At 38.8% G+C, this 24,876-nt stretch overlaps 1 protein-coding gene across 1 annotated transcript in view; it reads right to left on the reverse strand.

The window, feature by feature from the left end:
* The window catches only part of LOC123021692 (protein TANC1-like), an 82,528-nt gene extending 61,368 nt beyond the window's left edge, over positions 1-21,160 (reverse strand). Inside the window, exons 1-3 of the mRNA XM_044426710.1 lie at positions 21,073-21,160; positions 19,665-19,865; positions 2,435-2,539 (exon numbers count right to left, since the gene is read on the reverse strand). Coding sequence (XP_044282645.1) covers positions 2,435-2,539; positions 19,665-19,865; positions 21,073-21,160 — 394 coding nt within the window. The remainder of the gene's footprint in view (positions 1-2,434; positions 2,540-19,664; positions 19,866-21,072) is intronic.
* Between the last annotated feature and the right edge of the window lie 3,716 nt (positions 21,161-24,876).

Below are 24,876 nucleotides of genomic sequence, written 5' to 3' on the forward strand. Positions count from 1 at the left end.
GCAGGAAAACCTGCATTGCTGACGCAACATGGCAAAGGAAGATTCACAGCAAGGGTCCAAATGCAGCAGGGTCAGGCAAGGTATAGGAGCCAAGCCACACCACAACTGGCAGGAAGACTTGCATTACTGAGGTGAGACAGGATCTGGGTGGGACACGGTGCAGGCACTACAGCAGACAGGAAGACCTGTGTTGCTGAAGTAAGTTCTGGAGGGAAGAACTTGCCAGGAGCTCCAGCAGGGCCTGGGACCAATCCTGCAAATACTGGTGGGTTTACCGGTTCTGGCCACCATTTAGAGCCCCAGGGAAGTCCAGATCCTGACACCAAAGATATTCCACATTTCAAAGCAGTGTCATCTTAGCTAATATTGCTATTCATGTCAAACAGACACTTAGCCTGAAGAGACAACCATCTGAACCCCGGTAAGCACATCTTTTGATCAACAGCCACAGCAGAGTACAAGGTCAAGGACAGTGAGTGGGGAGCACACTTTTTCTTAGCCAGAAGTACCATGAAGGCTCCTTCTATGCTGGTCTTTGTCTGTATCAGCTTTGGGGAAAGCAAGGGAGAAAACGGGCACAACGTTGCAAGGAAAGTGGAGCTCGAGTACACATTTCCACAGTTACCTGCCATCACATGTAACTGTATTAGCACAGAGGGGAAAATAGGGGCTGGGTCTGTCCCTCAATAACTGCGTGAGTGCATGATTGTGTGTGTGTGCGTGCATGTGTGTGCGCACGTGTGGAAGAAATACCTGGAATGTGTGAAGCCTTTCTTTATGACACTTGTACTTACTTGTGCACAAACCACCCCCAGAAAAAAAAAACACATCATGGGCAATGCAGTGGTATGGATTTGTGCCTGAAATGTGATGCAAGAGACATGACAGAGCATTCATACAGATGGTCTATCTCACCTGTTTCCTTGAATCCATCTACAAAGAGCCTCCCACAAGACTAAGCGCTATTGCTCATGTGTTCTGATGAGAATGCTAGTTGCCACAGAATAAATGTGGAACTGGAATCAATTTGTGTAGGCAAACGAAACTCCTACTACTGGCATGCCTCTTAGTCACCAGTGGTACATGTCCTCTAGCTGGGAAAACGCTAGACATTTTGTTCCTTTGCCATCTCTGATGATGTTACTTTTTTTTTAACTGTATATACTATGCAGGCTAGTGGCCAAGTGACAGTGAAATCTGCTGCCATATGGAAGCAGGAGGATGGAGACTTAAGCCATCTAAATTAGCAAACAGTGATCTGTTTCTCAGGGTTTATATGATGGTCTTTAGTAACCTTTTGGGCTCAAAAGAGCAAGGCCCACTTGTCCAAAAAGAGAACCACTAAACAGTGGGAGTTAAGAGACGATGGAAGAATAAACCATTATCATGCAACTAATAACTACAAAGCTTCCTCTGCAAAAAGAGTGCTCTTCTTTAACAACAACAACAACAACATAATTTGCTGTCAATCAGCCATGGCCAGTACAAAAATGAATGAATAAAACAGCTATAAAAATAAAAAGTTGGGATAAAATCTCCATGTCAAAATTAGACAGAGCATACTTTTTAACATGTTTTGAAAGTTCAACAGATTTTCTAACTGTGAAAAGTAAGGTCTAGAGTGCAGAAAAATGCAGACAGTCACAAAATATAGGTTACACTGATGTGAATTTAAAAGAATGGGGCCATACTCTGCTCTCGAATCCAGATATGCACAAAAAATGTGGACAGGGTTCCACAGAGGAATGTTTGTCTCTCCTAGAAACTTTTACCACTATGGAAAGAGATGTTGTGAACTCAGTCTCAGATAGAAAGCTCCAGAAAAACAAGGAAGGTGTATTTAGCTTGAAGGTGTATGTTGAGTCCACTGGTATCAATTAGGCTATAAATCTAAAATCACAGTGAATATGAAATCCTCATTATTGTACAAATACTAACAGAGTATCTTGATTCTCATTTCACAGTGACATTCATTGAAACCACGCTCTGTTATGCTGTAGTCAAATTTAATGAACTTGGAACTTTTCAAGAATACCAATTAACTCCAGGGTTGGGCTATTACCAGCCTTGCCAACACAGTCATCTATTGTTATTTGCTGTCTGATTTAGTAAGCTTTTCACTGCAGTGGCAAGACACATCTCTTTAACACAGCAAAGTAGAACACTTTCACTTGAAAGACTGAAAGCAAGCAAAATCCAAGTACTACTCGCACAGTAATAGCGACCCACAAATCTTATTCTTAATTTTACTGGAATATTTACACCATTCTAGGATTCTGGGCTGCTAGACATGGCACATATTAACCTAGCACAATATCTGCAAAACGGTTCTATACAAAGAGTACAATTTTTACTGTTTTTATAGCCATTTCCTTTTCAAGTCAAAGTCCAATCATTTAATAAAGGTAAAACCACTCTAAACACACATACTCACCATTCTGGTTGTGTTCAGTTGGTTCCAACACCTTCCTCATTGGAACGACGACTGCATCCCCCGGTATTCGGGGGCTTTCCACGTATTTGGGCTTCCTGATGGGACCTGCAACAGGAAACATTTTAGCTCACCTACTATTGCTCAGACAGGACACAAATTTCAGAAGACAGGTGGAGGAGGAGAACAACTCCAAAAGCAAAGCTAAGTGATGCAGACGCTACCCATGTTATAAGAAAGATAGTGAATTCTCTCGTACTTCCACTCTTGCAGTCTGTTGTCAGGGGGAAAAAGCAGCAGCAACAAGCTCTAGTCAGGCTCACTTTTTGGAATGTAAACTCTGCTGTGGAACAAAAGCAGTTTCCTTGCTGTGATGCTTCTGAAGCAGCCTCTAGCATATGTAAAGAGTGTGACTCTGACATGGTTGAAACACACACAGCCTCAGACTGAGCCTCTCTAGGCAGAACCTCTGTTTTCCACCTCAATTTGAAGATAACCCTGTTTACTAGTATAATCTTTGAAAGCCAGGAGGCAAGGATTACAAAGCAGACAGCTTGCAACATTTAACACTCCAAATATTCCCATCCAGCAGCTTTATATTACTGAGTACAGTATTTCTACCCAAGCAAATGACGCACAATGTTGATTGTAAGAGGGCGGTGGGGTGGGGAGGAGAAAGATCTGTTTGGCAGCTAGCTCTCAATATGTTCATTTAAAAAGAAAGGGAGACAACAATTTTAGTAAAATTAAACCAAAACATGCTTGGCATTTTAAAGCCATCTATTTAGTTTTCGGGTTGAGATGGAAAACAGTTTATCAACAGTTTATGTTCATCAAACTTAAGAAAATGAATTCACTACTTTCATTTCAGTATTTACATTATTAATGGCAGCACACTCTACTGAATGCAACAATTACAGGAAACATTAAATGCACAACAGAAATTCTGTTCACGAAAATAGTACCACAGTGGGAACAATACTGCCATCTAAGGGTTTTTTAGAGAAATGCTCCAAATAGTGAAGCAACTGCTTTAAAAATCTAACAGGCCTAACCTATGATCCTGGTGTTAATAAGTTAGAATTTTATTTAGCCTCTGTAGTAGAGAAGATCAAACGATGAAATAATACTATTACTAATAATATCCAAACCAATACCAATGAGTTGCACTCTCACATCCCCCCGCCAATTCACCCCAAGGAAAGATACCCAACATATTGTGTTTGCTAAGATTCCACCAGTTCATCACAGATCCTAGTCACAATTCCAGCTACTTATATTGCAGATACACACACCCAAGAGCAGCCACAATGCCTCCCCAGCACAGGGCTCTCTCTATTTCAGCAGTTAAGGGGTCACATGAAGAACCCACAGGTGAAGACTGCAAATTCTACTGTGATACCAGTACCGCATATGCATTAGCATCAGTGTGATGGAGCAAGCATTTTGCAATGGAGAAAGACAAGAAAACAGGCACACCACAAAAAGCAGCTTGTTTCTGAAAGCTACCAAAGAACACTGGTATTCCAGTGGAAAATGGCAATGCAATAGGAATAGGAAATGTGTGGGTCAGAATCTCATTCCTGGGAATGTAAAGACAGGCTGCAGTTTTTTGAATGGTTATCTGAGTGTTTACAGATAAGGACAATAAGAAGCTGTTTTCTGGTGACATCATATCAGTATTTAAGTTATGACTGCATGACCAAAAGAGCCCTTGCCTGGACATCCAAGCAGTAGTGATGAATTAAAGTTAATGCTACAGACCAAGTTGCAGCTTGGCAGTCATTTGAGACCCCTGTAGCAAATGAAATGGAGGTTGTGCATTCCTTTGCAATATGTACTCCCACATAGTTTACAGGCTAGAGACTGCCAGCTCATAGGCTAGTGGGATAGTCTGGACAATCCACCACAGTCTCTTAGAAACAGGAAGCTCTTTCCTTTGCCCCCCCCCATTACAAGAAAATAAACATGGAGACTGAGGGAAAGATTTAGTTCTGGGGTAGTAGAAAGCCAGGTCCCTCCTGGTGTCCAAAGTGTAAAACGTTTGTTCCATCTCTGAAAATGCCGCAGGAAAAAAAGACAGGCTTTTCCCCCTGATATCCTGTTTTAATGGAAGTCCGAAACAACCCTGGGCAGAAAAGCAATACTGGAACAAAGAGCCACCATATTCTTATGGAACACGACATATGCTGGGCCAATCTGGACACCACATATTTCAGTTGCCCTCCTAGCTGAGGTGACTGCTAGCAAGATTGCAGCTCTTCAAAAGAGGAGGTGGAGATCTGTCATTTCCAGTGGCTCAGATGTTTTCCCTACAAAGGTATGGAGAACAACCAACAGAATCCATTGAGGCACCAGCTTCTAGATCAATGGAGCGCATTGCTGACTCCATGAATAACTGGTTGGATAACTGGGTGAGGAAACAACTGAGGAACCATCTATAGGCTGGTGATAGGCCAAAATTACAGACTCACAATGAAGACACCTTTGACCCTTTTCAAACAAAAAGAAAGGGAAATTAAGAACATGCTCAACAGAGCAGTTGCAGGGTTTGATCTGTACAGCAGTTACAAAGTTCTAAAAAGAAGTCCACTTTTTTGCACAGGATATACTCATGGTTGGTTTTCTAACAGCAGTCAAAAGTTCACGTAACCCTGAGGGTAAAGCTATTTTCTCAGCTATAGGCAAATTCTGCAAATGATCATCTTGATTGTGGACAGGTCTGGATGTTGGATTTTGAGAGAGAAACTCTGCTCAGAATGGGAGGTCATTTGTCAAGTCCATTTGCCAAGTGGAAGAGCTGAGCAAGCCATTACTGTGCTCAGCCGCTACTGAAAAATTAAGATCCTGTTAGTCTGAAGCTTTGCTTCAATCTCATCTTCCAAGCCGTCATTTTTGCATTTGGTACTAAATCCATTGCTTCATTTGCTTTGGCATGAAAAAGGCCACCCCCATTAAAATGCAAAGGCAAATACATGACCAATCTTCCTGAGTTGGGTCTTGCAGATCTGAGCCAGGCTTTTCTACAAAGGGCAACACTATAACCATGACATTGCAACCAAGCCAATACACAGAGGCAGCAGGCTATAATCAAAAGTTCTCATACTGAAGATCAATACCCTAACCACACAGCTACAGCCAGACCAAAAAGAAAAAAGTACACAATGGGACTTTTGTAGCACCCTGCAGACCTAACCGATGAAATGCCCCTTCACTCCAAGCAATGTGCTCAAGAACTCAGGCATATAGATTAGTACTGAATAGGATGTATGGGAAACTATAGCTCAGTGGAATAATATACAACACATTCCAGGCTTGCAAGCTGGCTACAAGGCATCCAGAAGAAAAGTCTGGGAAGAAAAAGACATGTACATGCACTCATATGCAACTTGACACACAAAGAATGATAGGCTCATAGAAACCGTCTCACCCAAGTAACTGTATGACACATTCATGCTCTAACAAGATGCTTCCTTTCTTCCCAGGCCCTTCGTGCAGTTGCAGCTTTTAATTGCATGGACACAATAGGATTTAGAAACAATCCTTCCCCATTCAGCAGGCGTAACTAGTGCATATGATTGCTGTGTAAATAATTAAGACGCCCTGTTTTCCAGTAAACAGTAGCTATAAAAATTTCAGTTGTTCACATTTGAGGTACTATTCAGCAAATGGCGTATTACAAATTTGTGTGGAATTCTAAGACATTAGAGGTGTTATGCATGTGTGTCTGCATTAGCAGAGGAACATTAGATGAACTCTGCATAATGGCTACATGTGGATATTAAAATAAGGTCGAATTTGTAAGCCTTTAACCATGTTTTGCATGCAGTGGTGGAATTCATTCTTTCCTTCCTTCCTTCCTTCCTTCCTTCCTTCCTTCCTTCTGAAGTTTCTATGCCGCCCCATTCGCCTAAGCCTCAGGGCAGCTCACAACAATAAATAAATAAGCATTTCAGAACAGTTGTGTGAACATAAAGCCACCCTGGGTTAAAGACAGAGTAGAAAACATACTTTAACATAGTCTTGTCTTTTATTACAGTACCCTTGTCATGGCTCACTGATTGAAAGACTGACCACCCACCTTAACAGAATCACCCCTTTTCCTGTCACTTTCTCTGGAGCATCAAAGACTACCAATTGAAGAGCTAGCTGCCAACACAAAGGGAAACACTATGAGATATGATGCCTGCAGTATCTTGCATATGTTATTCAAGTAAGAGTCAGAGAAGCAGAAATGATAAACCTGTTCAAACAAAAGATGGGTGGTTTGTTTATTTATTTTGCATGATTTGTTAAACTGTCCAGCCAGAGAGGATCGTGCAGGTAAGATCATTTATACCAGCTTTCCTCAATCTACTCCCTCCAGATGTTTTGCATTACAACTCCAGTCAACCTTGACCACTAGTCACCCAGGCAGCAGCTAAGGGGTGTTGCAGTCCAAATATCAGGAGAACCCAGCTTTGGAAAGGCTGGTCTGTACAATTAGAATACTGACAGATAATCTTCATCAGGGCAACTTATTGATTTTAATCAATATTTTTGTACATCTTTATTAAAATATTTATATCCCATGTTTCCAGTTCACAGTGTGATGCCCAAAACAGTTTACACAATAATCTGGGAACAATTCATGTGAGCTAAACACTAGGAATCAAACTGAACAACACAGAAAATAACAAGAACTGTAATATTCTTCAGCCAAATTAAGGAATGAGTTAAATCATTAAGGCCCACATACTGAAAAGCTATTTTGGTCTGGTATCTAAAGGCCACCAAGGGAAAAGGCCATTCTGATTCTACAGGACAGGGAATCCAAAGGCTTGGCAAACAGATCCTTCAGGTAATTTGGTCCCAAACTGATCAAGTTTTAAAAGACTTTGAATTAGGATTAGAAATTACCTAGAAGCCAGTATGGGCAGAACAATGGAGAAATATGTTACACAAATCTGGCTCTGGTTATCACTTTCACTGCCACATTTTGTAACAGTTGAACTTTTCAAAGGTATGCTACAGTAATTCAACCTTGAAATAACTATGACATGCATGATTATAGCCAAGTGCCCCTTTTTCAGCAGCAGGCACAACTGGTCTACCAGACTAGGCTTGGCAATGGCACACCTAGCCACAGTTGTCACCTGGCCAACCAGAAGCAACACTGGATCCAGAAAAAGCATTCCTAAGATGTGGATTTCTTCAGAAGGGGTGCAACCCTGCCCCAGTGAGACTTCATCCTTATCTCATGATTAGTAGTCTTACTGACTTGCCTATGCTATGTCTCTCTGTTAGGAGACATCCTGTCCAACCATCCTGTGGTTAGGCCAGTGTGGTGTAGTGGTTAAGAGCACGGGACTGGAACTCAGTCGATCTGGGTTCTAGTCCCCGCTCAGCCAAGGAGCCCATTGGGTGACTTTGGGCCAGTCACAGACTCTCAGCCCAACCTACCGCACAGGGTGGTTGTTGTGGGGATAAGATGGAGGAGGAGAATGATGTAAGCTGCCTTGAGCCCTTTGTAGGAAAAAGGCAGGATATAAATCGATAAATATTTGTTGTTATTTGTTTTTCGGCGCCAGGCAAAGACCTTTTTATTTAAACGTCATTTTAATTGTTAACAATATTTGCTTATTTATCTGGCCAGGGTGACTTTTTATACTGTTATTTATTTTAATTTTATATTGTTATTTTTGTATTTTATTGTATTTTATTTCTGCTGTGAGCTGCCCCAAGGCTTCGGCAAGGGGCGGCATAGAAATGTTTAAATAAATAAATAAATAAATAAATAAATAAATAAATAAAATAAAACAAAACATTTGAACAGGAAGGAAGAGAAAGCTAAGATCTAGAATTTCATAAGCATACCTATGACACTGAACCCCAGCTCCCCATACTAATTTTCCCCAATGGTCTATTGTACAGTTGAACACTGTATCAATATAATCTAAACACCATTGTGTCAAGCAAAAATTAGAAAGCAGCACTCTAGGACAAATTAGATCTACATATACAAGAATCATTCTGGTCAGATGGTCCAGAATACCATTGTCAATTGTATTAAAGGCAGAGGTCCAGAAGAATAAAAAAATAATAACTGTCTCACTCATCTAGTTTTTATTTCAGTCTAGCCATACAAGGCTGAGAAAAACTGGAGGGATGGTGGAAGGAAGACTGGTGTATCTTTTCCTCATCAGTCTATGAGAAATGGTTTTCTAAGCTGTGGCTATGATGTTTCTCCTGCCAGCCAAATAACTGCTAAAGTAATGATGGGGGTAGTAAAAAGCCCTCACCTTTTCCTAATTATCCTTGAAAATTCCTAACCAACATTCAATATCCCATTCTAAAGGCATGGTGCTTAGACATGCGTAGCAACTTATAAGGTCCGCAGCTTGGGAGTGCTCCTCGACCCGGAGCTTTCACTCGAAGCTCAGGTAACAGCAGCGGCGAGGAGCGCTTTCCTCCAGCTTCAGCTGATCCATCAGCTGTGCCCCTATCTGGAGCACGACAGCCTCGCAACAGTGACTCATGCACTGGTGACTTCCCGCCTTGACTTCTGTAACGCGCTCTACGTGGGGCTACCCTTGAAGACGGTCCGGATACTTCAATTGGTTCAAAATAGAGCTGCCAGGCTGCTGACGGGAACTGGACGCTATGCTCACATGACTCCAGTTCTCTGGCAGCTTCATTGGCTTCCCATTGAAGTCCGGGCCCAATTCAAGGTGTTGGTGATGACCTATAAAGCCCTAAACGGCTTGGGTCCTGGTTACCTGAAGGAGCGCTTATGTCCATATATGCCCAGCCGCCCCTTGAGATCAGTGGGAGAGGCCCTCCTCCGGGAGCCCTCAGTGAAGGAAATTAGGAGGGTGGCTACTCGGAGGAGGGCTTTCTCAGCGGTGGCGCCTAAGTTATGGAATGCGCTCCCCAGAGAGGTCCACCTGGCGCCGTCGTTATTTGTTTTTCGGCGCCAGGCGAAGACCTTTTTATTTAAGCAGCATTTTAAATGTTAATATTATTGAATTTTATTCGGCCAGGGCGGCTTATTTTATTTTACTGTATATATTTTAATTGTTATTGTTTTAATGTATTTTGTATTTTATTTGATGTTGTAAGCCGCCCTGAGGCCTCGGCAAGGGGCGGCATAGAAATGTTTTAATAAAATAAATAAATAATAAAAACTCAAATACATATATTTCTGGGACAAGACTGACCATCTCCATCAATTTCAGTCTGCTTTGAACTACAGTTCAGCCAAAGTGCCCCCAACCTGGTGATTCCTTTTTCTTCTTCTGGTTCAATCTTTTTCTGCACAGAGGTGCATAGAGAAATGCACAGAGATGCTGTGGCACAAGTGGGCGGCATACAAATGTTTTAGATAAATAATCCTACTAGCAACTGCCACCCCCCCTTGGGAGGATGCTACATAATGACATATAAATGAAGCTATACCCTCTTTCAAGGTCATATTTAACAGCTGTATTTCCTCAACTGTCCTTGCCCTCAATCAACAATGGGCAAGGGACAAATCTAATCAGCCTTGCACTTAAAAAAGCTCTCTCCACATCCTCAGGCTGCAAAAGCTGAAAGCATCTGCAGAAAAAGACAAGTAGTTGGGAAGGCGTACAATGTGCTGTTTATGGAGGGTTTTGGGGGACAAGGCTCCTATATAATAAACAAACGCCAAGCAACATAAAAGCAACTAATACAAGCTTTACAAATCATCCAGAACTTCTTTTCCTGGTTAGATGAGCGTCCCTGGGGACATTTCTTTTCCACATTTATGGTGCTACCATGAATAGGGCCTTTGCCATGTGGTCACCTGCCACATCTTAGATATTGGGGCAATCAAATAACAGCCAGCTCTGAAGATCTGAATACACGTGCAGGCACATGCGGAAACAAGCAGCTTTTCGGGTATTCTGGTCCCAAGCTGAGCTACACTATAATAAAGGTCAAAATCAGCTCCACTAGAGGACTCTGTATAGATGCAATGGGAGCAGGACGTGGCATAATTTAAGCATCTCCTTGTTGAAACAGATGGCTCCCATGCCTACTGAAACTGCCAGAAGGTTTAAGTGCTTCTTTAGTAAGTATGGGTTACTTAAAAACTGCCACCACCACCTGACAATCAGTTTAAGGAAAGTGCTGAAGACCTGTAGTGTGTTCTTCCATTAACTTCCTCAAGAATATATAATTTTGCTACATCTTCTCCCCACTTCATCCCTATGAACATATACGTATGTTGGTAGAATGGACTATATAAGTTTTACTTTCCTTTTCTTCCTACTATTCTAGAATTCTATAATAAGTACTTAATATTTATAATTCTGCTCACAAATACACACATAAAACATAAAAGACAAGCTGGAATTAACCAAAGAGGATTTTAAAATTAAATAATCCATAATCCTCCTGTACTCTGAATTCATATTACACTGAACACTGTGTTCTTGCTTTTGTGTGTGTGTGTGTGTCTGTGTGTGTGTGTGCATGCACACACACAAATTTTTAATGCATGGAGGTTTTATCTTAGCAGTCTTCTGCATTGGAACATAAATGTCACCCCCAAAGCCTAAAACAAGAACAACTTTTACTCTGTAGATCAGCCTGGCAGTCTGTAAAGCTTTTATTAACAAGACCCATCTTCCTCTTCCTTATACCAAGTACTAACTAGTCTAAATGTGGCAACTATTTCCTATATCCTTATATTAAGAAGGAACATTTCACAAAAATGTCAAGGCAATACTGATAATTTCTGCTACCTATCTGCTTTGATCTATAATTTTAAGGAACTCTATAAAGCAGGTAAACTATTAATCTTTGTGAGCTTCACAATCTTCAAGGACATTTGTTCATGCAACAAAAGAGGGCAATTTTCCTTGATGTTTTGGCAGACAGCAGTCAGCAACAACCTCAAAAGCTCCTTTGCCTCATCCTACTACACAATCCTAGTTTGCAGGGCAAGTTAAGTGAAGAAGCAAGCAATGTCAAAGACTGTGCAAAGGCCTTGTCTTACCAGCATGCAGCAAAAACAATATGCCTGGCGCAGCCCCAAGTTGTACTCCTGGGACAATACTTGAAGATGTTTTGTATTCTGAAACATTTGAAAGTACTTTCACAACATCAAATGCCAAGAGAGGCACTTGTTTACTAAACTCTCAGTAGCAATGTTATCACTAGCATTGCTACTATTCGATCTTAGATTCAGGAGATCAGCAGCATGAGTTCACTGGAACAGCATTGTTTTAAACCCTGCTTTAGAAGTATTTTAGTTGCATTTCAAGAAAGAAAATACAAGCAGTCCCTGGGTTATGAACAAGTTCTATTCCTGAGAAAATGGAAATTCATCTTTAAGTTGCATTTGATGTAAGTCAGCTCACATATAGTTAGCCCTATACATTCACGGGGGTTAAGAACACAGGACCTCTGCGGAAGTGGAAAAACCATGAATATCTCCATTCCTCCCACCGTCCCAAACTCACCAGCACCTCCTCTTTGCAGCGAGAAATGCCAAAGAGATTTCCCTCTCTGGATGGGTGGAGCAGGAAGGCATGCTTTGGAGGACTCCTTTTCTACCCTGTCACATCTTTAATTATAATCATTTCTCCCAAAACTGGAGTGTTCCCACGACTACACAGGGAAGGGGGCCATTTCTCCCAAAAGGAACATAGAATATACTAAGGCAATTTCAGAAGCTTTCAAGATGTAGGGGGGTGGGGGGTGAGTGGGGATGAAAGAGAGTAAAAATGAGTTAACATCCATAATGGAGCTTGTATATCTAACTTCAGAGCAAGTCACACACACTATTTTCAGGCCTCAGCAAATATCAGATTCTAGGTACTCCAGATCTAGAACAAGAAGTTTAAAAAAGAAAGTGGCTGTAACTGGGTGGGAAGAAGGAGAGGGCTCTAAAAGGGGGAGGGTTTGCATATCTGACTAGCAATAAAGGAGCAAGAGGCCTACAGGCAGATGTGTTATTGAAGGCCAGGCAGGGATCTAGATCTGAGCAAGCAGGGTCTCAAGTAACTTGCATTACGCTCTAAAGCTGTTACTAGATTTTGAAGGGAGGAAGGGGACAGGGGACAAGATTCTAGAACCAACAGCCAGAAAATCACGTTTGCTCTACCAACTTAATATACTAAGAATAAGGAAAAGTTCATTTCTCTTCTGTCCTCTAGGGTTCTCTTGATATTAAATGTGCTGGGAAGACACAGAATATGAAAAATGGGCTTATATCTTGAACACAGTCATTCCCTGGCACAACTCTATCTCTTTCAGCTCTGGTACTGACAGCATGTTCCCCTCATATACGATGAGAAATACTGATGGAAATGTATCATCAGTTTCTCCAAGACAATAAAAGCGAGATGAGAAAATAATACTCACATTTCTTTCAGCATATTTAAATGATTTAAACCTTAGATTTACCCTTTGATTGTACAAACAAATTCAAGGATGAAAGTACTTCAAAGAGTGTTACTTTGGGATAATCAATAGATTAGGTCTTATTCACCAGCCTCCAGCTGGTTTATGCAACCACATCAAGGTTTCACCAGATAAACTTCTATGGGAGAAATGCACCTTATTTCTCAAATCAACAAAGCTGAAGCCAGCTGTGATCATTAATATCATGTATGCAAAATCACATCATTATATTCTTCCATATTAAATAACACCTACAATTATTAATGTAGATTACAATCACCACTTCAGCCAAAAATATACAGTTTCTGAGTACAATAGAAGGGTTAAAAAGATGTTATGCAGCAAGGAACCTGCATTATGAAATTTTTAAACATTTCTTTATTTTTCTTTATTTTTGCATTTCTATGCTGCCTCCTGCCCCAAATGGAGTCTTTGGGATTGGGGCTGGGACTAAAGCGAGTCTTTACTTGGCATGCTTACAAATTTTCACCTCGCTGGTATGAGGCAGAATTCAGTGGTATGCATGCAGTAAAACATCTGATGCACAGTTTATCCTGTTTACTTTGCATAGCTTATTTACAGTTTTAATTTCTGATATAAATGGAACTCAGCAAACCAATTCAATATTTCTCTATTTTACAGCTCCTAGGCAAATGAAATGCAAAGAAAAATGACAGAGATATGTCAAAGATTTTTTAATAAATCTAAAAAGAAAAGGTTTACACATAAATTTCCAGCAGAGGGTGCCACTTCGATACATAACTGAACATATATAAACCACATCCTTTCAAAAGACAATTGTTCTAGCTTCTTTACATCAAACAATGCTATAATTAGATACAGTAAACTAGAATAGTAAAGGGCAACCATTTTAATCAGGATTAGATTAATAAACGAGAGGTAGTAAAATGACAGTATCAAAATGAAAGGTAGTAATGCTGGCATTTGAAGTTGCATGGCTTCCCTTACAATATTTTTCACATTTGCAGGAACATGGGAAACTCAGTGTTGAGGTCACTTTTTCCTTAGCTGGTTTTTAAAACTAGTCACTCGCATTTCTCAAGAGTGTATATAGACACGTTACAGCAATGTAAAAAGAGTTGCATAAACTATACTCTCAGGGACTTCTCAAGAACCAAACCCAACTCTAAGCATGCTGCAAACCCTTACATATAAACATTTGAAAGGATTTCAGAACTGGAGAGTAGTTAAGAAACTTGAATATATGAAGGCTTGAATATACTAAAAATATTTAAGTGCCATTGCAGGAAGAAAGGTGAGGACCCCGAGGGTGTGGAATGGGCTTCCACGAGAGGTCGTTGAGGCCCCATCGGTGCGGGTGTTCAAGGATAGGCTGGACGTCCACATGGTGGGCATGTCGTGAGTGGAACCGGCTGGTGCCAGAGGTCAGACTAGATGGCCCGGGAGACCCCTTCTGACTCGCTCTGTTTCTGTGTTCCTATATTGATTGATTGATTCCAAAGCCAGTCAGTACTCCCTCCATCAACCTCAAAAGATAGCTCCTTGCACCCAGCTTGAGATATGCTATATCAGGATGAACAGGGAAAAGCCACAACAGATGGAAGAAGCTTTGACTAATTAAGTCATTTTGCCACAGAGTAATATTGTAATAGGTCATTACTGTATGAACTCTGGGCAGTCTTGAGCTTGCACACTCCCTTCTTACTCACAGTGTTAACTGTGTGCTCCAGTTTATCTACAAAGTGGACTAAGTTTCTGCTTCCCTAAAAAGTAATCTGATTAGTGACCCTGTCTTGTAGATGAACTGCCACACATCAGTTTACTGAAAGCAAGAATCAGATATCAGGAGTAGACACGTGAGAGGGGGAGAAAAGGAAGCATGCAGCATGGTTTGGCATTGTATTTTAATGTTCTACACACAGACACCACCACCGGAATGATGAGCCTTTCTGAATGCAAAGAAGTTGTGAAGTTAAGGGAGGAAATCATCTCTTGAGCCTCTTCAAGAGAAAATACAAAACTGAGCCACAATTATGCATTATTAACCCCCACTAATTTAAATGAGAGCCTTAAGCATATGCTTAACCTACTGGCTCCAACTGAAAGCAACAAGACTTAGAAACCCTTAATTTTGGTAGAATCATACCCTAAATTAAATTATTACATCTACTGATATACACATAAGTTACAGTCTATTGAAATTTTACAAACTTGGGCTACACATTTACCTGGGAATAACTCCCACAGAACACATTTATTCATTTTATTTATATAAACTTTTATATACCATCCTCCATAGTCAATTTGGCGCTCTGAACAGTTTACAAGAATTAAAATAATAATAATAAAGTAACAATACAATAATGATACAGTTCAATAACAATACATTTCAGCAGTCCCAAAGCTGAGCCAACCAACAAAAATAAGGAATAACTAAATAATAAACAAAGATATGAATATAATTTTTATAAAAATCTGTAATTTAACAATTAAAATACATTGGGGTTTACCTTTGGGTAAACACATGCAGGACTGAAGTATTCCTGAAGATATGTTAACAGCCCAATGGAAGATGCGGATGATATTTCAGCAAAGTATTGCATTTTATTGTTAGAACAGTCTTCAAAAGAATAGCTTCCCTGCTCATCCTGCCATCACTTGTTTCCAAACACTAAATTCAGATTTTGTCTAGAGAAGGAGAACATTCTGTACTTCACTGGGATTAAAAGCTTACTTTTAAAGAAAACTAGAAGCTTGCATTCTTTCTTAGCAGGCACCAGAATTTGCAAAGAAACTCATACAGACCAATATATGATTTAATTTTTTTAGAAATGTTTCCCAGGTTCTTGCTATCCAACCCTGCCATGTTCAAAGCAATGTAAGTATAACCTGCAGTTCCAAGGACTCTTGCTTCTAGAAATTACAGGGGTGGCTACTAGGAAACAGGCCTTCTTTGTGGCATTCCAATTATGGAATACACTGTCGAAAGACCTATTATCCTATTTTTCAAATGCCAACTTAAAATAATTTATTCTCTTTTGGATTGAATCTGCCTTCAATTTTGTCGCTAGTGGTTCTTTTTTACCAAGTTTATGTGCTTTTTAGATTGGTCATTAATTTATGTGGGTTTTATCTGACCATTTTTATTGTAAGCCAGCCTAAAGACTGCAGTAGAAAGGAGAGGCATTCATACTTAAAAATAACTTTAAATCATATCTAAACACATAGTTTAAAACTGCAGAGTCAGAAAACAGCATCCATTTATAAAGAGTTGCAGAAATTTATCAATTTATTTATTTTATTAAATACATAGACCACCCATAAGGTGGGTGCTTTTAGGACAGTTTATAAATATAAAACAATAAAACAACAACCAGATAAACTTCAGGTTATAGCGCAGCATAGAAGTAGATTGAAACAAATAAAATAAATACATACTATAGTGCAATCCAACTGGGTAAGCTTTCAACCTATTCTTGGGCCATCTAGCTGAGGTGCTTCGGACAGGGAGGGGTTGGAATGCTGTCAGGATATGCTGAATGATGTGGTCCCAGTCTCTGCACCTCCCTGCAGAACACCCGTTTGCTCTTTCTCCGAAGACAGTTTGCTGACTTGGAAAAGCAGCTGGTATGGCTCTTTAACTGCTAGCTACAATGTAGAGAAGGGTAATCTGGGTGCAGATCCCCAGAACTGAGGTCAGAGCACTGTCACTGAGCTCAGATCTGGAAACTAAGGATCCCATGGCCCCCTAGGCACTGTCACTCTGCCCAACAATAGACAGAACCATGAAAATAAAACATACTAAAACATTAACAGTGCAATCCTGCGCTTTTAATATGTTTACTCAGAGGTCAGTTCCATTACTGAAGATTATTCCCAGATAAGTGAGTATGGGTAAAGTGAGTTTCTAGCATTCAAAATGTTAAAAACTTTAATCAGCATTGTTACCCCTAATGATGTTTAATAATGCAAATTCAAAAAACTTTTGAGATAAAATCCCATAAGATTTTTCAACTCTTCAGGGACCATGAATATAGGTCCTCATAAAATTAAGTACCTACAGGATAACAGTCCCTAACTACTATTTCTACCAGGTAAGAAGCCTCAACAGGTCATTTTCATCGAAAACAAAAGGCAGACTGGAACAGAGAACTGTTCCTCTCTTTCTTTTTCATTTCTACACTGCTTCCCTTTTCACATCCGATATGAACTTTTTCCTCCTAACAGAGACAGTACAGCTTTTTTCACCCTAGCAGAACAGGGGCTACAACAGGACCCTCCTCCAGCCCTTTTCATTTTGAATTCCATCCTCTGTGACAATCTTCTCATTTTACTTGGGTCTGCAAATCTATTTCAACCCTTAGGGCTATATCCAAACTGACATTACCTCTAATGTAAGTTATGTTGCACTGGTATAAGTCAGCTCTAGTGCAATGCATGTTGTTTTCCTGATGTGAAAGGTTTCCTGGGGAAACCCTTTGCATCCACTAATGCTGTGGGCATTTCCCTATGGGTCTCGTGCACCAATGCAACATAATTTATATTAATGGGAGTGTCAACCTGGATACTGCCCCCGTTTCAAACACTAATCAAGTTAAAAGCCCTGTTTAATTTTTTCTGAGTCCTGAAGAGTTAAAATGAGGTAATTCAGAATACCATACACAGAAAGTTGCATCTTATCCAAATTTAATACAAGATTTTAAAAAGACTTGTAAAAATACCAACACTTATGCCATAAAATTAAGAGAAATAAAGATACAGTATTGCTGTTTTAATGTAATAAAAAGGTGTTTTTAATAATAAAACAAACTTGCACTGGAGCAAAATGATATAAATTCAAATTGATTATACTACCTGTTTGGCACACACATCATAAAAACAGTTAATACGACTTGGTTTGTCAATGCTGGGAACTTATGGTGCTGGGATCTGATTTCATCACAGCTATGAATTTTTGTTGACAAGACTGTCAATTCAAGAGCAAACTTATTCTGAACAGTTTTCACCTTTGCTAGAACAGACCACTGTTATGCATTAAGAACCATGTAACTTAAATTTAATACTTTGCATTCAAATAGCATTGTAAATGTATGTGTTATGTTAACAAATACTGCAGAGTGAAATTCATTACCCTTCACCAACTTCTGGCCAGGGTGACTTCTTTTCTTTTCTTTTCTAACTTCTTCATATTGTTTATATTTTTTATTTATTTTATATTATTAATTTTAATTTTATATTGTTATTTTTGTATTGTATTGTATTTTATTGTGTTGTAAGCCGCCCCGAAGCTTCGGCAAGGGGCGGCATAGAAATGTTCTAATAATAATAACTAAGTATAAGAATCTAAGAACCAGCCTTCCTACTTCCCTATTCTTTAATTCATTATGATCTTGCTTCTTTTCCCTGCTCCCTCTTGGACTTTTTACTCTTTTTCATTTCCCCACTGCTCTCTCCTTCTCTGTTCACTCTATCAGCCTTGCCTTCTCCCAATCCTCACCCTGCAACACATCAGTTTCATCTGATCACAAGCTTCCAACCATCTCTACATTGAGATAACTTGTTTTATTTTCATTTTATTGCAACAGCAACAGCCTATCAAAATTTTTTTGCTGAAGAAAATATGTGAACAGTAACATAGATCTGAACAAATATTACTACTCCTTGTTGATCCTGCAGGCAACAGGTGAATTATTGGATCTGTTAATTTATTGCCAATCACTTAGCTTCACTCATTCCTCTCCTTACCCACACTGTTTTCCTTGCCCACCATCCCTACTCTAAAATATATGGAAGCACCAAGGCAAAATAATGTTTTATATCTAAAAGGTCAGCTGATAGTGTTCATTAATTTGTAAAATAAACTGGAAACCAATCAAACCTTGGAAAACTTGCAATAAAGACAAGGAAATATTAAATTCTGTAAAATAATAAACATTTGCTTACTGTACCATCTTTGCATATTTCTCTCTAGTTTTACATGAGGCATTGGCTACTCTTATACATGGACAAATGAAATTCACAGCAAAAGATCACTGGGAATAACCAAAACTGTTTTGTATCTTTACAGATAACAAGCACTTGGCAAACTTCAAGGGATGTTTGGGCTGCAGGCCTGATGAAGTCAAAGTGATGTTAGTGAATTGGAATGAGTTCAGTATGCTGATAAAAGGATGCCAGTAGCCACACCTTATTTAGTAAGATATGTACACAGACATTAACTTGTTGCTACAAACAAAAGCTTTCAGAAGGTGTTATCACCAAAGGAATAACTTTCCCCCTTTCCATATCATATCATATTCTGTTCAGCTTGGGAAAAAAGATAAATCATATCATTTCCAGAATGAAAAGAGCATCTAGAAGCCATCTGAAAGTAAAACTGCAAAGCATTCAGTATTGTCGTTTAGTGGAGTTTCCATGATATACAAGCTTAGAGGGACACACAAAATACAGTCTGAATAGCCCACAATTAGTAATTAGTTTCCCACAATTAGTAATGTTCTCTCTACTTTTGCACATATTCCACACAGAGAAACAAATACAATAATGTTCTCCAACCAAAGCAGATGGGGGTGAGGGTGGGTGGGAGTATTCAAGCAATTTCTGAGACGCTTAAGACAGTCTCTCCACATGCTGTTCTACTAAAATCCGGAGTAAGCTGTTTCATTAGTAATGCAAGTTCAGTATAACAGAATCAGAGTGACATCAACTGAACCACATTGATATAATCTGGTTTTTAGAATGAAGAGTTTGGGTTAATAAAAGGACCACCATTTGGAAATTATTTAGTTAACTTCATAGTATTCTACTGCCAAAATTTAGAGGATATTTTTTAATTTACCTGGAGATTTTTTGCTTGCTCTTGATTGCATCAAATAGGCATGACGAGGCAGTAAAGGTGAGGATGGCAAAGACATGGAAACTCCTTTGGCCAGGTTCATTCTGTAGACATCCTCAGGTATAGGCTGGATACCACTGGGGAAATCTGCACTGTGGCCAGATGTAGCAATTATCTGTAGTGCATTTTCTGAGCATGAGTCACCTATAAGAAAGGGTGGGGGGATTAAGTTACACAGTTATATAGCAAACTAACAGAAATATTAAACATAATTCCTACCAGCTTGATCAAAGCTGTATGAAAATTCCCTGTAAGGAAAACAAATTCCCTTACATCAAGTCTTGCTATCAGATAGCAGACTAGTTTTAGTGGCATTACACATTTGTTGCAGAAAAGAAACAAACCAAAATGGGAACAATGGATGAATAGAACAAACTGTTATCTAATATAAGAAGTATAAAAGGGATCGTTTTTAGATTGTGCTACATTAAAATTATGTTGCTATGTTAGTTTTAAGATGTTCAAGTCTTTGCTTGTAACAACACCTGATAAGTTCACAGATTTATATTAATATATCTGAAAAAGCAGCACTTCCCAGCATTTCCATGCTAGGAAATGGAATACAATGCTCAAAAGTAAAATAAAAATAATGAATGACCCTTTTCTCTTGTCTTTCACACTTACAAAAGCCAAATGTTACATTCATTTTCCTTAACCCATTTGGTTGCAACTAAACCAGCTAAAAGAATTCATTTAGTGAAAGTAGAAACAAAAGATAATGGTATGTTAAAGAAACTCAACAGATAAAGAGAACTCCAATGGTCTTTACTAGTTTACACAGGATTGGGCCAAAGTCTACTCATGAATCAAAATTCAGTGTGCAAAAATACGTATGCGAGCCAACACACATCAGCACTGCTAGAAGTGGGGTGGGATTTCTAAAAGGACAGGAAACATATCTGAGTTTGACCTAATAGGCCCATTTCTTTTTTCTCCCACCTCAGGCTCTGTATTCACAACATTAACTTACCTTGATATTAACAGGACTGTTTTTCAACCAAAGAAACTAGAAAATGGTAAGGGTGGCAATTTAAACATTTAAATTATGCCATGTACCATTTTCTAGTTTCTTTGGTTGAAAAACAGTCCTGTTAATATCAAGGTAAGTTAATGTTGTGAATACAGAGCCTGAGGTGGGAGAAAAAAGAAATGGGCCTATTAGGTCAAACTCAGATATGTTTCCTGTCCTTTTAGAAATCCCACCCCACTTCTAGCAGTGCTGATGTGTGTTGGCTCGCATACGTATTTTTGCACACTGAATTTTGATTCATGAGTAGACTTTGGCCCAATCCTGTGTAAACTAGTAAAGACCATTGGAGTTCTCTTTATCTGTTGAGTTTCTTTAACATACCATTATCTTTTGTTTCTACTTTCACTAAATGAATTCTTTTAGCTGGTTTAGTTGCAACCAAATGGGTTAAGGAAAATGAATGTAACATTTGGCTTTTGTAAGTGTGAAAGACAAGAGAAAAGGGTCATTCATTATTTTTATTTTACTTTTGAGCATTGTATTCCATTTCCTAGCATGGAAATGCTGGGAAGTGCTGCTTTTTCAGATATATTAATATAAATCTGTGAACTTATCAGGTGTTGTTACAAGCAAAGACTTGAACATCTTAAAACTAACATAGCAACATAATTTTAATGTAGCACAATCTAAAAACGATCCCTTTTATACTTCTTATATTAGATAACAGTTTGTTCTATTCATCCATTGTTCCCATTTTGGTTTGTTTCTTTTCTGCAACAAATGTGTAATGCCACTAAAACTAGTCTGCTATCTGATAGCAAGACTTGATGTAAGGGAATTTGTTTTCCTTACAGGGAATTTTCATACAGCTTTGATCAAGCTGGTAGGAATTATGTTTAATATTTCTGTTAGTTTGCTATATAACTGTGTAACTTAATCCCCCCACCCTTTCTTATAGGTGACTCATGCTCAGAAAATGCACTACAGATAATTGCTACATCTGGCCACAGTGCAGATTTCCCCAGTGGTATCCAGCCTATACCTGAGGATGTCTACAGAATGAACCTGGCCAAAGGAGTTTCCATGTCTTTGCCATCCTCACCTTTACTGCCTCGTCATGCCTATTTGATGCAATCAAGAGCAAGCAAAAAATCTCCAGGTAAATTAAAAAATATCCTCTAAATTTTGGCAGTAGAATACTATGAAGTTAACTAAATAATTTCCAAATGGTGGTCCTTTTATTAACCCAAACTCTTCATTCTAAAAACCAGATTATATCAATGTGGTTCAGTTGATGTCACTCTGATTCTGTTATACTGAACTTGCATTACTAATGAAACAGCTTACTCCGGATTTTAGTAGAACAGCATGTGGAGAGACTGTCTTAAGCGTCTCAGAAATTGCTTGAATACTCCCACCCACCCTCACCCCCATCTGCTTTGGTTGGAGAACATTATTGTATTTGTTTCTCTGTGTGGAATATGTGCAAAAGTAGAGAGAACATTACTAATTGTGGGAAACTAATTACTAATTGTGGGCTATTCAGACTGTATTTTGTGTGTCCCTCTAAGCTTGTATATCATGGAAACTCCACTAAACGACAATACTGAATGCTTTGCAGTTTTACTTTCAGATGGCTTCTAGATGCTCTTTTCATTCTGGAAATGATATGATTTATCTTTTTTCCCAAGCTGAACAGAATATGATATGATATGGAAAGGGGGAAAGTTATTCCTTTGGTGATAACACCTTCTGAAAGCTTTTGTTTGTAGCAACAAGTTAATGTCTGTGTACATATCTTACTAAATAAGGTGTGGCTACTGGCATCCTTTTATCAGCATACTGAACTCATTCCAATTCACTAACATCACTTTGACTTCATCAGGCCTGCAGCCCAAACATCCCTTGAAGTTTGCCAAGTGCTTGTTATCTGTAAAGATACAAAACAGTTTTGGTTATTCCCAGTGATCTTTTGCTGTGAATTTCATTTGTCCATGTATAAGAGTAGCCAATGCCTCATGTAAAACTAGAGAGAAATATGCAAAGATGGTACAGTAAGCAAATGTTTATTATTTTACAGAATTTAATATTTCCTTGTCTTTATTGCAAGTTTTCCAAGGTTTGATTGGTTTCCAGTTTATTTTACAAATTAATGAACACTATCAGCTGACCTTTTAGATATAAAACATTATTTTGCCTTGGTGCTTCCATATATTTTAGAGTAGGGATGGTGGGCAAGGAAAACAGTGTGGGTAAGGAGAGGAATGAGTGAAGCTAAGTGATTGGCAATAAATTAACAGATCCAATAATTCACCTGTTGCCTGCAGGATCAACAAGGAGTAGTAATATTTGTTCAGATCTATGTTACTGTTCACATATTTTCTTCAGCAAAAAAATTTTGATAGGCTGTTGCTGTTGCAATAAAATGAAAATAAAACAAGTTATCTCAATGTAGAGATGGTTGGAAGCTTGTGATCAGATGAAACTGATGTGTTGCAGGGTGAGGATTGGGAGAAGGCAAGGCTGATAGAGTGAACAGAGAAGGAGAGAGCAGTGGGGAAATGAAAAAGAGTAAAAAGTCCAAGAGGGAGCAGGGAAAAGAAGCAAGATCATAATGAATTAAAGAATAGGGAAGTAGGAAGGCTGGTTCTTAGATTCTTATACTTAGTTATTATTATTAGAACATTTCTATGCCGCCCCTTGCCGAAGCTTCGGGGCGGCTTACAACACAATAAAATACAATACAATACAAAAATAACAATATAAAATTAAAATTAATAATATAAAATAAATAAAAAATATAAACAATATGAAGAAGTTAGAAAAGAAAAGAAAAGAAGTCACCCTGGCCAGAAGTTGGTGAAGGGTAATGAATTTCACTCTGCAGTATTTGTTAACATAACACATACATTTACAATGCTATTTGAATGCAAAGTATTAAATTTAAGTTACATGGTTCTTAATGCATAACAGTGGTCTGTTCTAGCAAAGGTGAAAACTGTTCAGAATAAGTTTGCTCTTGAATTGACAGTCTTGTCAACAAAAATTCATAGCTGTGATGAAATCAGATCCCAGCACCATAAGTTCCCAGCATTGACAAACCAAGTCGTATTAACTGTTTTTATGATGTGTGTGCCAAACAGGTAGTATAATCAATTTGAATTTATATCATTTTGCTCCAGTGCAAGTTTGTTTTATTATTAAAAACACCTTTTTATTACATTAAAACAGCAATACTGTATCTTTATTTCTCTTAATTTTATGGCATAAGTGTTGGTATTTTTACAAGTCTTTTTAAAATCTTGTATTAAATTTGGATAAGATGCAACTTTCTGTGTATGGTATTCTGAATTACCTCATTTTAACTCTTCAGGACTCAGAAAAAATTAAACAGGGCTTTTAACTTGATTAGTGTTTGAAACGGGGGCAGTATCCAGGTTGACACTCCCATTAATATAAATTATGTTGCATTGGTGCACGAGACCCATAGGGAAATGCCCACAGCATTAGTGGATGCAAAGGGTTTCCCCAGGAAACCTTTCACATCAGGAAAACAACATGCATTGCACTAGAGCTGACTTATACCAGTGCAACATAACTTACATTAGAGGTAATGTCAGTTTGGATATAGCCCTAAGGGTTGAAATAGATTTGCAGACCCAAGTAAAATGAGAAGATTGTCACAGAGGATGGAATTCAAAATGAAAAGGGCTGGAGGAGGGTCCTGTTGTAGCCCCTGTTCTGCTAGGGTGAAAAAAGCTGTACTGTCTCTGTTAGGAGGAAAAAGTTCATATCGGATGTGAAAAGGGAAGCAGTGTAGAAATGAAAAAGAAAGAGAGGAACAGTTCTCTGTTCCAGTCTGCCTTTTGTTTTCGATGAAAATGACCTGTTGAGGCTTCTTACCTGGTAGAAATAGTAGTTAGGGACTGTTATCCTGTAGGTACTTAATTTTATGAGGACCTATATTCATGGTCCCTGAAGAGTTGAAAAATCTTATGGGATTTTATCTCAAAAGTTTTTTGAATTTGCATTATTAAACATCATTAGGGGTAACAATGCTGATTAAAGTTTTTAACATTTTGAATGCTAGAAACTCACTTTACCCATACTCACTTATCTGGGAATAATCTTCAGTAATGGAACTGACCTCTGAGTAAACATATTAAAAGCGCAGGATTGCACTGT

The sequence above is a fragment of the Varanus komodoensis genome, unplaced genomic scaffold, assembly GCF_004798865.1.
Source record: "Varanus komodoensis strain SLA01 unplaced genomic scaffold, ASM479886v1 scaffold171, whole genome shotgun sequence".
NCBI lineage: Eukaryota > Metazoa > Chordata > Lepidosauria > Squamata > Varanidae > Varanus > Varanus komodoensis.